Source organism: Elephas maximus, chromosome 11 (assembly GCF_024166365.1).
Source record: "Elephas maximus indicus isolate mEleMax1 chromosome 11, mEleMax1 primary haplotype, whole genome shotgun sequence".
Lineage (NCBI taxonomy): Eukaryota > Metazoa > Chordata > Mammalia > Proboscidea > Elephantidae > Elephas > Elephas maximus.
Window position 1 is genome coordinate 29,403,644 of NC_064829.1, and position 14,948 is coordinate 29,418,591.

Here is a 14,948-nt window from a genome sequence, read left to right on the forward strand (position 1 = left end):
ATAATCCGAGAAGCTGGACTATATGAAGAAGAACGGGGCATCAGGATTGGAGGAAGACTCATTAACAACCTGCATTATGCAGATGACACAACCTTGCTTGCTGAAAGTGAAGAGGACTGGAAGCACTTACTAATGAAGATCAAAGATCACAGCCTTCAGTATGGATTGCACTTCAACATAAAGAAAACAAAAATCCTCACAACTGGACCAATGAGCAACATCATGATAAATGAAGTAAAGATTGAAGTTATCAAGGATTTCATTTTACTTGAATCCACAATCAACGCCCATGGAAGCAGCAGTCAAGATATCGAAAGACGCATTACATTGGGTAAATCTGCTGCAAAAGACCTCTTTAAAGTGTTGAAGAACAAAGATGTCATCTTGAAGACTAAGGTGCGCCTGGCCCAAGCCATGGTATTTTCAATTGCATCATATGCATGTGAAAGCTGGGCAATGAATAAGGAAGACCAAAGAAGAATTGATGCCTTTGAATTGTGGTGTTGGCGAAGAATATTGAATATACCATGGACTGCCAAAAGAATGAATAAATCTGTCTTAGAAGTACAACCAGAATGCTCCTTAGAAGCAAGGATGGTGAGACTGTATCTTACATACTTTGGACATGCTGTCAGGAGGGATCAATCCCTGGAAAAGGACATCATGCTTGGCAAAATACAGGGTCAGCAGAAAAGAGGAAGACCCTCAAAGAGGTGGATTGACATGGTGGCTGCAACAATGAACTCAAGCATAACAATGATTGTAAGGATGGTGCAGGACCAGGCAGTGTTTCGTTCTGTTGTGCATAGGGTCACTATGAGTAGGAACTGACTCGACGACACCTAACGAGAACAACAACAACACCCTCTGAATATGCCAATCTCTGAGAAACCAAGCCTGAGAAGCCAACCAACTGTGGCTGGTTTGCTCTGGAAACATTTAGAGTTATATTTCAGGTGAGAGCAGTACCGTTCCCAAAGTGCCCCAGCAGTTCCAACCATATTCAGGGAAGATCTCACCCACAAACTGAGAGGAAGGGGCTGGGGGAGGAAGTGAGACTCTTTGGGAAGGCAGCTGGAACTCAGGCCGCAGACCCTGCCCTTTGGCAAAGCAAGGGAACATGGCCTCCTGGGAAAAAGTCACAAATGACCGCGTGCATGTTAGGAATCCAAACTAAGCACTTCTTGGAAAACCCTGAGACCCGTTGTAGAATTTGGGGATTCATTTCTCCTCCAGAACTCTTTAAAGATGAAAAGAATAGGCTTTGAAAGACCGGAAGACCTAGGTTTGAGTCCTAGCTGGGTGACCCCGGAAAAGTTACTGAATCTCTCTGAATCTCATTGGCAGGAGGAGAATGTCACCTGTCCTACCTTTAGGAAGAATAAATGACATGAAACATAGACAGTACCTAGCATGGTGCCTGGCATTTCATAAGCAGCAATAACTGTAAGTCTTAGATATTATTATTGGGTTGGTAGCCCCAGCAGCAGCTGCCAACACCCCTGTCCTTTTCCTGGGCCCTACTGCAGGTGGACTGCTTTAGATTAGCATTGATCAATAGGAACATAATGTGAACCATGTTATTGTGAACCATATGTAATTTTCAATTTTTTTTTTAGTAGCAACATTAAAAAAGGTAAAAAGAAACAGGAGAAATTCATTTTGATAATATATTTTATTTAACCCAATACATACAAAATGTTACCATTTCAACATGTAATCAGTATAAAAGTTATTGAGATTTTACATTACTTTTTTATTGTGGCAAGAATACACATACCAACACATTTACTACGTCAACACTTTTTACATGGACAACTCAGCGACGTTAATTACATTCATCATGCTGTGCAACCATCCCCACTATCCATTTCCTCATTTTTCCACCATCCTTAACAGATGCTCAATGCTCCCTTAGCAATGACTCTGTTTTTCCCCCTCCCTCCCACTCTAAACCAAAAACCAAACGTGTTGCCTTCAAGTAAATTCCAACTCACAGCAACCTTATCAGACAGAGTAGAGCTTGTCCACAGACTTTCCAAGGCTGTAATCTTCATGGAAGTAGACTACCACATCTTTCTCCCATTGAGTGGCTGGTGGGTTCAAACTGCCAACTTTCCGTTAGCAGTCGAGCACTTATCTACCACGTCATCCGTACTCTAAGCCCGTTGCCATTGATTCTGACTTGTAGCGATGCTACAGGACACAGTAGAACTGCCCCATAGGGTTTCCAAGGAGAAGCTGGTGGATTCGAACTGCTGACCTTTTGGTTAGCAGCCGAGCTCTGAACCACTACTTCACCAAGGCTCCCCGACTCTAGTAACCACTAATAAACTTTGGTCTCTATACATTTGCCTATTCTAGATATTTCATACAAGTGGGCTCATACAGTATTTGTCCTTTTGTGACTGACTTATTTCATTCAGAATAATGTTTTCAAGGATCACCTACGTTGTGGCATGCATGTATCAGGACTTGATTTCTCTTTATGGCAGAGAAATACTTCATTGTATATATCACATTTTCTTTGCCCATTCATCTGCTGATGTACATTTAGGTTCTTTCTACCTTTGGCTATTGTGAATAGTGTGCTGCAATGAACACTGGTGTACATGTATCTGTTTGTATTCCTGCCTTCAGTTTTTATGGCTATAGACCTAGAAGTAGAATTGCTGGGCCTTTTTGTTTATACTAGGGCTTCACATTCATTGTGTACTTATACTGGCAGCATATCTCAGTTTAGGTGAGCCACATTTCAAGTGCTCAACAGCAACATGTGGCTGGTGGCTACCATACTGGGCAGCACAGGTCTGGAAGATGGAGTCAGGTGGGCCTTTCCCTGTTTAGAGCAAAGTGACTCGGACGAGGATGGAAGGAGGAACATGGGCCTGTGTTTAAAAGTAAGAACTCCCTTCCCTTTGCAACAACGTTTTCTGCAAATATTCCCTTTTTAGAAAGAGAAGACCAAAAACCGCAAATTACCAAGAAAATAAATGGTTTATTTTTTTATATCCATTCAGAATAATAATAATACATAATCATAGAGAACTTTCCCTCTCCTGAGAGAAAGAATATTCTCTAGGCTTTCTGTATGAATAAAAAACCTGGCTTTGACTCAGGGCCAGCAAGGACTGAGGTCATCAGGACCAAAAAAGCATATGACCAAACCCGTTAGTTCAGGTAAAAGAGAGTGCTGGGAGACCCTGCAGATTCTCCAGAGAGTGCCCCAGAAAATGAGAGCTAGAGGAACAGCAGTGGTTGCACCCACCCTGTGTTCTATAGACCTGGGGTCACCCTGCTCACAGAGCTGAGCAGGTGGGGGAAAAAATCCAGTTGCCATTGCGTCATTTCTGACTCATGGCGACCCCACGTGTGTCAGAGTGGAACTGAGCTCCATAGGGTTTTCAATGGCTAATTTTTCAGAAGCAGATCACCAGGCCTTTCTTTCGAGATTCCCCTATGTGGACTCAAACTGCCAACCTTTTCTTTTTTTTTTTTTATTGTGCTTTAGGTGAAAGTTTACAGCTTGAGTTAATTTCTCATACAAAAATTTATACACTTATTGTTTTATGAAATTAGTTGCAATCCCCACAATACGACAGCACACTCCCCCTTTTCACCCCGGGTTCCCTGTGTCATTCAACCAGCTCCTGTCCCTTTCTGCCTTCTCATCCTTCCTCTGGACAGGAGCTGCCCATTTGGACTTGTGTATCTGATTGAACTAAGAAACATACTCTTGACGTGTATTACTTTCTGTTTTATAGTTCTGTTTAATCTTTGTCTGAAGAGTGGAATCCAGAAAAGTTTTCATCGAACCACCGACCTTTTGTTTAGTAACCGAGTGCTTAACCGTTTGCACCACCCAGTTGGGCATAAAAGACAGCAGGTAAAGCTTGAAGAAAAAGCCTAAGAACAGATGGAAGCTGAAGGAACTAGGATGGCAGACTGAAGAAACACCTTATCCTCTGCCTTTTGCTGGTGTCAAACTAAGAAATGACCCAAGATTTTAAAAACAAAGGAACTCTGAAATGTAATTAAAAAAAACAAAAATCAAACAGACAAAAAATCCCTGCCAGAGATCCTTAAAAAGAGAGTCAAAAACTTATTGGCAGAGGCGGGGCCAGGATGGCGGAGTAGTCAGACACTTCTGGTGGTCCCTCTTACAACACAGGCCCGAAAAAAAGAGTGAATCGATTATATATATGACAAGCTAGAAACCATGAGCATCAAAGGCAATTTTAAGAAATTGGACTGAGTGACAGGAGGAGGGAGAGACAGTGCAGAAGCAGCAAGGAGTTGCTGAGTCAGCAGCAGCACCTCAGCCCCGATTTCTGGCGTAACTGTGGCAGGGCTGGTGGTAGTGTTCGGGGATGCGGCTGCTTCAGTGAAAGAAGGCAAGCGAGGTGGCGCAGCCCCCACTCCCTGGCGTGACTGCGGCAGGGACCAAGCCAGCGCACACAATCTGTACACGCCTCTGGAATCCGAGATAAAACAACACTCTCGGCACAAGATAAGCTATTTTCTCTCATTTACCATGCAGATCTAACAGCTCCTCCTTTTGAAAGAACTCTCTCCTATCCATCTGATCCCTCCTCCCTCTGCCCCAGCCAGCTTCATTAAAGTTGCTTTCCCTGGGCCTGAGACAGGTCCTGCTGCGCTCTCTGAGCCATTCTCCTGGACTTGGAGAAGGAACAAATTGACAAACAGGGGAAAATACTCTGCCAACTCCCCTAATCTGGAAACCTAGAGCAGAAGTGGCTCCAGTCCGGGCAGAAGTGGTCCACAGACTTTGTCTTTCACCCCTGCATGGATCCAGGTGGCCCCATTATGGCAGATAGGATCTGGCTGTTATATTGTAAGGGTGAATCTGTTTGAGATCTGAACTGTAACTGTTTCAGCTGTGCAGCAGAGAGACAGGTTTTTGACATTTGATACCACTCTGCTATTACACTGGGCCCTCACCTACCCACAGTAGGGGCCTGAGGACTGGAGGCTCCACCCACGACAACTAGCCACCCGTGACAGGGGTCCAAGGATAAGTGGTGCCTACCAGTCCTTACAGTTAAAAGCATTGGGTGCCTATGGTACAGCTGCAGAGCCCACCCACCAGAGAGGTCTAGAGAACAGGGACGTGCCTTCCACACAGACTTTCAGGGGAAGTTTGTCAGCCCCCGCCTTCCTCAGAGTGTGATCCCCTGCTGCTACCAGAAACCTGTGCATACACCAGTCACCACTGCTCTTCTAAGATCATAGGTGAGAGCCTGCACCACACACTAAGTGACCGACTACCTGGACACCTGAGCTGAATCTGTATAAGAACAATGAATGGACTCCTAGGCTCATATACCTGGTAACAGCTCTAGCCATCTGCTGACAAGACATTAGTGTTTCAAAGACTCCAGTAATCAAGTTAGCTCACTCTAGTAGCCTGTTTCGGTATATCAAAACAAAACAAAGCAAGAACCTGGGACACAGTGAGCAAACATAAAATAAAGTAATACAATAACTTATAGATGGCTTAGAGACAACAGTCGATTATCAAAGCACACAAAGAAATGGACCATGATTGCTTCAACAAACTCCCAAAACAAAGACTCAAGGAATCTTCTGGATGAAGATGTATTCCCGGAATTACCAGATATAGAATACAAAAGATTAATATACAGAACCCTTCAAGACATCAGGAAGGAGATCAGGCAAAACGCAGAACAAGCCAAGAAGCACACAGATAAAGCAGTTGAGGAAATGAAGAAGGTTATTCAAGGACATAATGAAAAATTTATAGGCCGAAAGAATCCATAGAGAGACAGCAATCAGAAATTCAGAAGATTAACAATAAAATTTCAGAATTAGACAACTCAGTAGAAACTCAGTGGAGCAGAGTTGAGGAAATGGAAGTCAGAATTAGCAAGATTGAAGATAAAACACTTGGCACCAATATATTCAAAGAAAAATCAGAAAAAAGAATTTTAAAAAAAAAAAGAAACCCTAAGAATCATGTGGAATTCTATCAAGAGAAATAACCTACGAGTGATGGATAACAGAAAATACAGAGAAAATTGTTGAGGATTTGTTGGCAGAAAACTTCCCTGACATCACGAAAGATGAGAGGATATCTATCCAAGATGCTCATTGAACCCCACATAAGGTAGATCTCAAAAGAAAGTCACCAAGACACATTATAATGAAACTTGCCAAAACAAAAGATAAAGAGAAAATTTTAAGAGCAGCCAGGGATAAACAAAAAGTTACTTACAAAGGACAGTCAATAAGAATAAGCTCAGACTACTCAACAGAAAGCATTCAGGCAAGAAGGCAACGGGATGATTTATATAAAGCACTGAAGGAAAAAAATTGCCAGCCAGGAATCATATCCAGCAGAACTGTCTCTCAAATATGAAGGTGAAATTAGGACATTTCCGGAGAAACAGAAGTTTACGGAATTTGCAAAAGCCAAACCAAAACTACAAGAAATACTAAAGGGAATTCTCTGGTTAGAAAATCAATAATATCAGCTATCAATCCAACACTAGAACACAGGACAGAGCAACCAGATATCAACCCAGATAGGGAAATCACAAAAATAAATCAAGATAAAACTTATCCACAGAAGTTTCTAAGGTCAGTCCTGCTTGTGAGTCTTTCCAGCCTTCCAAAACACAAAAGACCAAACCAACTCAGAGCCAACCTGCAGGACAGAGTGGAACTGCCCCATAGGGTTTCTAAGGTTGTAATCTTTACGGAAGCAGACTGCCACATCTTTCTCCTGCAGAGCAGCTGGTGGGTTCAAACCACTGCCCTTTTGGTTAGCAGTCGAGGGCTTTAGCCACTGTGCCACCAGGGCTCTCTATTTCCTTAAACAGCACTTGGAAAGACAGGCATTATGATGACATTTGGGCAGAAGCCACTCTCTACAAGTGGAGAACCGGCCTCAGCGGTACAGATAGAGGTTTGTGGGAGCAAAAAAATGAGGAAAATTCTGAATCCAGATTTTCAACTTTGTCCTCAGTCTACAGAAAGTTTGACAACCCGGTGAAGAACAAAAGCCAGCTGAAGTTACGTGTGTGTAAAGATCACTCTGAACGTCCTTTCCTTAAATGGCAAGCAGAGACCAGCAAAACCCATAAAATGAGTTAAGGGTACTCAGACTTCTAATATGCAAATCCATTGTAATTTGTTTCATTTCCTTTCTCTTTTTTTCAGCCAGTCGGAGAAAGCACACAGAGAAAAGGGCCACTGCCTGAGTTGACCTTATTCTCCACAGGGCTGAGAACAGATCTGTTAAGACCTGGTTTCCTGCATGGAGACTCCCTTCCACATCCCCAAATGACCAAAACTCTGTAACACCTGGCCAAGCAGTAAGGTATTTGAGAAACCTATCATGAGCAGAAACACTTGGAGTGCGTTATTTATTTTCTTAGGCCTTCTCTGTGGGTTCAGAATCAAATCACCATCTTCTGTGAATTCATTTCTTTTGAGAAACGCATAGAGGCAAGGTACAGGATTTTCACATAATTTTTAATTTGGCTTGGAAAATATATTTCAGTGCTCAACGATTTGAAATCTCCACTGAGATACCAGGAAAGCATTAAGGAATTTATACATTATATAGTTTTGTTTCACTTGCCTGTGGAGGACATCCATCAGTGCTTATAAACGTATTCCCTCTGCTGAGCATGTAGGACCAACTTAACCTAGCTGGTGGGCAAATGGGCAGAATTCAATACATCACACATCCTGACATGTTTACAAGAACCAAGACAAGTTTAGAAGCAGGCAATAAAAGCAACATCAGCCACAAAAAGGCTTCAGAGCTTACTAAAGTGACCTTATTGACTTCTTTCTTGACCCAGAACTACCGCTCAATCCCATCTCCCCCTCTCTGCCCCCAAAGTGAAGCCCTCACAAGGAATTATTTGTGTTCATACGTGGGTGGGTAAGGAAAGGAGGTCCCCAGAGGTATCTCCAAAGATGTTAAAAATCAAAAACAAAACAAACAAAAATCAAACAGAACACCCTGGGCCCCCCCGCATGTGCTGAAAGCAGTGTTTGGTGAAGGACATTCAATCCATCAGAGCCCTGCACTTCTATCCCAGTGAGCAGAGCCACCCAGTGAGAGCTTCCATGTCCTGTTTCTGCAGAACTGGGTCCAGCAGGGCTTGAGCTAGGTTCTCAGAATGGGAAGACACACTTCAGTCTGTCCCCTGCAGAAGCTCCCAGGGCCCCAAAACTAGGTCTCCTTGAAGCAGTGAGAAGCAACAAGGCTTCACATCACCAGCTCCAGCCACATCCCACCTGGCCAGAGTGTGACTAGGCCATTGGCTCTGCCCACCTGGAGATCCTGGCTTGGTCTCACTGTCCTTGCTTTCTTCTTTCCAACGCTCAACAGAGAGGTACGAAGCAAGGGTGATGTCTTCTTCAGCTGGCAATCTGTGTGTCCTACTTTCATGCCTGTCTTCTTTATGAGCCCTTCTGCTCCGAAAAAACAAGCAATGCCTCTCCAAGACCACCGAGCAGGAGGCTGTAAACAACAGCAAGAGGTCAGCTTCCACTTCTTCCAGCCAGGAGGCTGTGGACCCACTGAGCCACCTGCACCCACACAAACAGGTAAAGGGATGCCTCCCCTCCTTCGGCAATTGTGACCCTGTTACAAGCCCAGACTGCCACTCTTCAAGGTCAGACCCCGGGCAGTTCCTCCAGAGACATTCACTCCAGAGAAAACCTCAGCTATACAGTGGGAAGTGAGTGGGCTGGGAGGTGGGTTATCAAAACCTTCCCTCAGGGAAGAAGGGGAGACGTCCCACTCATCCTGACCAGGGGAAGGAGACTGCTTGGGTGAATGCCCTCTGGAAACACAGGAGGAGGCTTCCAGAGCCTTTCCGGGTAGATGGATATGAAATCATGCAGGTTCCCATAATCTTACAATTCTTAAGGAAACAATTTCTAAATATTTTTATTTCATTTAGACTAGAAGAACATTTAAAGTGAAAATACAAGAGGGGAAAGCTACAGCAGTTGCCCACCAGTGTAGAAAGGTCAGTGCCTGGGAAAGGAAAATGTAATGGAGAACTAGAGGTTATGAGGAAAGGCAAAGATGAATATTTAAACATGCCTACAGTTTAATGCATCCAAAGGGCTCTACATTTTCTATTTCAAACTTCTCAGTCAACAATGTGGTGTCTGTAATTCTCTCCGGAGAGCACTTCTTGGTAAAATGGGACATACTTCAGTAAGGGATTATGGGTGGGTCCCTGACAGTGAAATGCTTTTTCAGAGGTGCCAGCAGCCCTTCCCATTATACCCTTTCCTTCCTTCCCATCCACCCACCCAGATCCTGATCTTCCACACAGTCATTCCCAACACACATACACTCAGGCTGTGGTGCCTTTATGTCGCTAACGTATGTTTGGGGTAATGACTGTATGAAACTCTGTTCACGTAACAGTGAGAAATGGCAGCTATGCAGATGGCTGTGACATATAGGTAACGTGTGCCATTTATCACCTTTACTACAGGAACGAATTAACTGTGTGTGAGAGCATAAAAACAACAAACTTTACAATCAGGCAGAACTGTGTCCAAATTTTGGCTTGGGCATTTATTAGCTCTGTAATCTTGTGCATGTTATTTAGCCCTGGTTTCCTCATCTGCAACACAGGAAATGATCACATTTAAGAGCTTCTGGGGGGCTTAGAAGTAGGACATCTAAAGCAACCTGCCATTCTGCTCGGCTTCTAAGGGACAATCAGTAAAACAGTGTTGTTCTCTAGTCTGCTGCCCTCCCAGAGCAGCAATCCCTTCCTCAGTGACCCTCACAGCTGGCTGGCTGCCCAACCTCAGCTTGGATACTTCTAGAAAGGGGCATGGCCTGTGGTGCAAAACAAGCCCATCCCACCACTGGACTTGAGCAAGTCTATGGGCATCCTACTTGTGGAAGACAATGTGGTGGCCCCAGGGTCTGAATGAGAACATGGTTCCTCCCTCATACTGACTCCACAGCTGCTTCTTACAACCTCACCTATTAGTCCCAGTTCTGCTTTCTGGAGCCAGACAGAACAAATCTACTCTTCACCAGCCACCTGTCAGCCTCAGAGAGTGGAAAATTTTCTGAACCACCATGATCTCCTCTCACTTGGTGACTAAAGGCCTCTGTGTGAGGGCAGAGAGAGATGTTAGTCAGGTAGCCATCACTGGGGAGGTAGGGTGGGAGGATGTCCCTTCCCTTCACCCTGGGGCTAAAAGCTGGGACAGAAATAAGACGGGGATGAGAAGATACACTCCTGGTATCTTAAGTTCCAAGTTGGAATGTATATTCCTCTTTCCTATAGAAAGATTATTATAAATAGTGATAATCAATCAATAAATGCTATTTAACTCATAATAATGCGGCTGATGTGTCTATGTTATAAACTAAATAAGTTTCTGAAGTCATTTCTAGATCAATAATCATCATGTATAGTATTGTTTCTTTGAGAAATTGTTCTCCAATTTCCAAAAAACAAAATTTTTAAACAAAACTCATTTGTGAAGCTGGGGGAAGGCTTGTCCTTTGTCTAGTTCAGGAGCCCAGAAGCCGTGGGGTTCTATTTCCTGTTCTCTTTGGATGAAGAGATCCTTGGGTGCTGCAAACGGTTAATGTGCTTGGCTACTAACCAAAAGGTTAGAGGTTCAAGAACACCCAGAGGCACCTCGGAAGAAAGGCCTGGTGATCTACTTCCAAAACATCAGCCATTGAAAACCCTATGGAGCACAGTTCTACTCTGACACACGTGGGGTTGCCATGTGTCAGAAATGACTAGACAGCAACTGGTTACTAGTTAGGATGGAGAGGTGGCTGTGAATGGGCAGCCATGCTTTTAGTGCACAGGCTCACCTCTAAAGACCCGGTTTTTCCTTTTAAGCAGATCGGCTGTCACCCTCAGCATCCCTTAAAGGGTGCACACACTGTCTTCTTAAACACCTGGGCGAGTGCAGTGTCACTGTGACCTGATGCAAGGGCCTTGTGGGCTCTGGGCTTGGGACAGCTTTATTTCTGCGAGTTACCAAGGGCGCAGCCTTTTATACAGCTTCCACTAGTCCTCCTTAATCACCAGGGAGCAAAACAAGATAGCGGCTGGCCCTTCGCCATTTTCACTCCCACAAGCCTTAGAACAATGCTGAAGTGTGATAACCTTGCACTTCATCCCTCTGGCTTAGCTATTTTATGAAACACCAAAGCATCTTAGGGAATGCCAAGTGAAAAGAAGCTTTGGTTCAGTTTACTGTTAAAGAGGGCCAGGGGGGTATGCTTTGATGCTGTTTTCTGAACAGCAGGAGAAGATGACATGGGGCACAGGAATCTTAAGAGCCTTGCAACAATTTACACTGAAGATTTACTGAACTGTTTGCAAATCTTGTCATCCCTGTCATTCCTGAAATGAACAAACTTTATGTAACAAAGGTGTCAACATCAGATTGCAGGGCACGCCCAGCCAGGAAAATCGTCACCAGCTTCTCTCCCTGAGGTTTATTTTCAGTGCCTCTCCAGTCTTCCTCTTTTCTCCCACGGAGTTCCAAAGACCCCATCTCGATCTTACATTAATTATTGCAGTTATTCAATCAGTTCCTGTCGAACCCACTAGACAGAGGATGAAGGCTGTGTCCTTTCCCCAACTGCAGGCCCAGCACCTAATGCAGAGCTTGATAAATATTCATCCAATAGATGACCTGTCATACTTGTTCCCTTCTCCCACCTTTAGTCCATTTTTGCTTTTTCCCTTTTCTTCACCAAAACTTATCTGTCCATTGTACTATTCCTTCTGGGCCTTGCTGCGTGACAGTTCATAATCTTATAAATTAATCTATGCTGATAGGTAATTGGAAAACCTGGTAGTGTAGTGGTTAAGAGTTTGGCTGCTAACCAAAAGGTTGGCAGTTCGAATCCACCAGGCATTCCTTGGAAACCCTATGGAGCAGTTCTACTCTGTCCTATAGGGTCGCTGTGAGTCGGAATCCATTCGACAGCAACGGGGGGGATAGGTAATTAGCAACAGCTACTTAGAAGGCCCTTTTTAGATGCATTTTAAAGATGTTTCATGTTTTTTAAGTAAAAGGGAAAACTGATATGGGATTTTCAGACACCGTGATCCCAAAGGCATGTTCGAGTGTGTTGGAGGAAGTTCTTTCTTCACTCCTAAATTCATTGGTTCAGTTGTAGAATTTTCATCTTCCTTGCAGGATGCCCGGGTTCAATCCCCAGCCAGTGCGCCTCAAGCGCAGCCACCACCTATCTGTCAGTGGGGGCTTGAGTGTTGACATGACGAAGAAGAAGTTTCAGCAGAGCTTCCAGACTAACACAGGCTGGGAAGAAAGGCCTGGAGATCTATTTCCAAAAAATTAGCTGATGAAAACCCAATGGATAACAAGGGTCTGAGCCTGCTGTGCATGGGGCCACCATGAGTTGGGAGGCTGACTCCATGGCAGTTAACAATAACGACCACAATATGTAGACTTAGAGTCCCTGGGTCGTGTAATAGGTTAATGCATTCAGCTGCTCACCAAAAGGTCGGAGGTTCAAGTCCACCCAGAAGTGTCTTGGAAGAAAGGCCTGGTGATCTACTTCCAAAAAATCACCATTGAAAACCCCACGGAGCACAGTTCTACTCCGACACAGAGCTGCTAGGAGTCAGAGCTGACTCGATGGCAGCTGGTTATTGCTCTGTGCAGACCTGGGCGGTCTTCGCGAAGTCTCCTAAAATTAAGAGGATAAGACGTCTTTACTTAGAGATAACGTAATATTTCCTAAAGACCTTTGGTGTTGGTGAGCTCTTCAGTGCGTGACGGGCAAAGGGGAGCGTGTGGTTCTGAGATCCCAAGAACCAAGTGGTTGCACTCTGGCTATCTCTTTCTTTCCTTGAGTCTAATCTACTCCAAAGAAAAGGGCGATTCTTCCACTCTAAAAAAGTGAATTCAAAGAGGAAGCGTGCACAACTAACTCTACGTGATAGGGAACCGCTCACAGTTCAGGACTTTTTCTTTTGTATAAATTGAATCCCTTTTGCTGAGAATCTGAGAGAGAATTAATATCAATATATCTAATAAACTGTTAATTAAAAAATGAATTATTAAATTCGAATCTGATATTTAAATTGTTGGGTTTGAAATATTTCATTTTTTATAATTAAAAGCAATATAATTAGCTGGACAAGAGCAGTTGCTTTTAATTAAGGACGTGAAAAATTGGCCAACGCTGGGTACCTAGGATTGTCATTTTTCTTGGATACAGTATTTAGAAAGCTGGCCATTCGTGGTGTATTCAGCAAGCACTTAGTGCCAGACCTAGAGATGCAAAGGTGAAGGGAACGTGGTCCCACTCCAGAGCAGCTCACAGCCGTGTGGGTGAGATGGAGTGTCACCCCTAGCTGTCATCTGGTGTGCTAAATGCTTTCAGAAGCCGATACACAGAGCCGTGGGTACACAACACCATGGACAATGTCAGTGAAGACTTGACATTTGAGCTGATTCAAATCTCTAGTTAGGGGATAAGCAAGTTCCTTAAGATTCTGCTGAAATTTCAAATGGCATTTTCTCCGCTAACCACCATGAACCTTAAGATCTGGGACTCCCAACGGCGGGTGAGTTTGCTCCCCAGGGGACATTTGGCAATGTCTGGAGACAGTTTTGGTTGTTACAACTAGAGGAGGTGCTATTGGCATCTAGTGGCCGAGGCCGGTTTGCTACTAAACACCCTACAAGGCAGAGGACAGCCCCCACAACAAAGAATTATCTGGCCCAAAACGTCAACAGTGCTGAGAGTGAGATTCATACCTTCGATGACCTGTTTCGCGCAGCTAAGCTGTCGCCTGCCTGAGAAGGTGAATGTGAACTCTCATCCCCTAGGTGGGCCTCGCTGGGTCAGGGACTGTGTCTTATTCCCTCTGAGGCCTCAGAGCCCAGCACTCGCTTTCTGTGACACGAATAAGTATGCCAACAAATGGGCGAGAGGATGTAGGCTGTAGCCAGCTGAGGGGTGGGTGACACGTGCTGACTGGGAGACACACGTCTATGTGAAGGGGCAAGGCTTGACTTGACTCTAGAGATTGCTGCCAAGTGGAAACGCGAGCCCAACGCTAACAGCTGTTCCACATTTTCAAAGTAATCTGGAAATCTGGGCTTTCAAGAGCAGATCACCCAATGTCTAAGTGTTGATAGCTAATTTAAAGTTTGAAGCCCATAAAAACAAGAAACAATACACTGTGCAGGCAAGCACCGTAAGTCCAAACCAAACAGGCCTGCAGCCCCCGCTCCCCTTTATGACTTCTGATTGACACTACAGAGGCCAGCCCGCCCCGGCATAGAGTCTGGGAGCTGGACACCTGGCAATTGTGTGAACACGTTCAGTGTAAGTACAACACGGAACAGCTCTGTGCAAGAGACACAGAAAGGCTGAGCTACAGCCTGACACGCCTCTTCTGGTGGTTCACTTTGCGGCTGGAAAAATTCTTTGAGGCTGAAAACACACCATCCTTTAACTCAAGAGTTCTCGAAAACCAGGAAATTCCAAAGTCAAGGATCCTTTTGCTGTAATCACACACGCCGTTTCCTTGATCTGGGCACATGAGCCCGCGGCCTTTCCTTCCATTTTGTTCAGGGGAGACCCTGAAGTTCACAGGATGCAAAGCAGACTGGAGGTGGGCCTTTATGGACCGCTGCTTTCTTACTATACAGACTTAGCATTTCCTTGCCACTGGAGAGCTGTTATTTTTCATACTCTGTTCAACAACTGGCTTTTTTGGTTCATTTTGAAATTCTGTACAAAATATAATTGCATAAAAGCTAACTTGTAAGAATGAAAGAGGTTGTAAAGAATTTAGACTATCACTATGAAGGATAAGGATACAGAAATTTGGGGCTGAGAGAGAGTCTCGAGAATGTTCTAGGATATGAATGTTTCTTCTCTTGGAGTTGGG

At 44.3% G+C, this 14,948-nt stretch overlaps 1 protein-coding gene across 3 annotated transcripts in view; it reads right to left on the reverse strand.

Moving 5' to 3' along the window:
* Positions 1 to 1,526: 1,526 nt before the first annotated feature.
* Positions 1,527 to 14,948, reverse strand: part of TMEM241 (transmembrane protein 241) — a 214,907-nt gene continuing 201,485 nt past the window's right edge. The window contains exons 14-15 of one of the 3 annotated variants that reach the window (XM_049900497.1): positions 8,333 to 8,521; positions 1,527 to 7,698 (exon numbers count right to left, since the gene is read on the reverse strand). In XM_049900497.1, coding sequence (XP_049756454.1) covers positions 7,690 to 7,698; positions 8,333 to 8,521 — 198 coding nt within the window. In that variant the 3' untranslated portion in view covers positions 1,527 to 7,689. Of the gene's footprint in view, positions 8,522 to 14,948 lie in introns of all 3 variants that reach the window. The other 2 variants (XM_049900496.1, XM_049900498.1) reach the window with 2 other exon arrangements.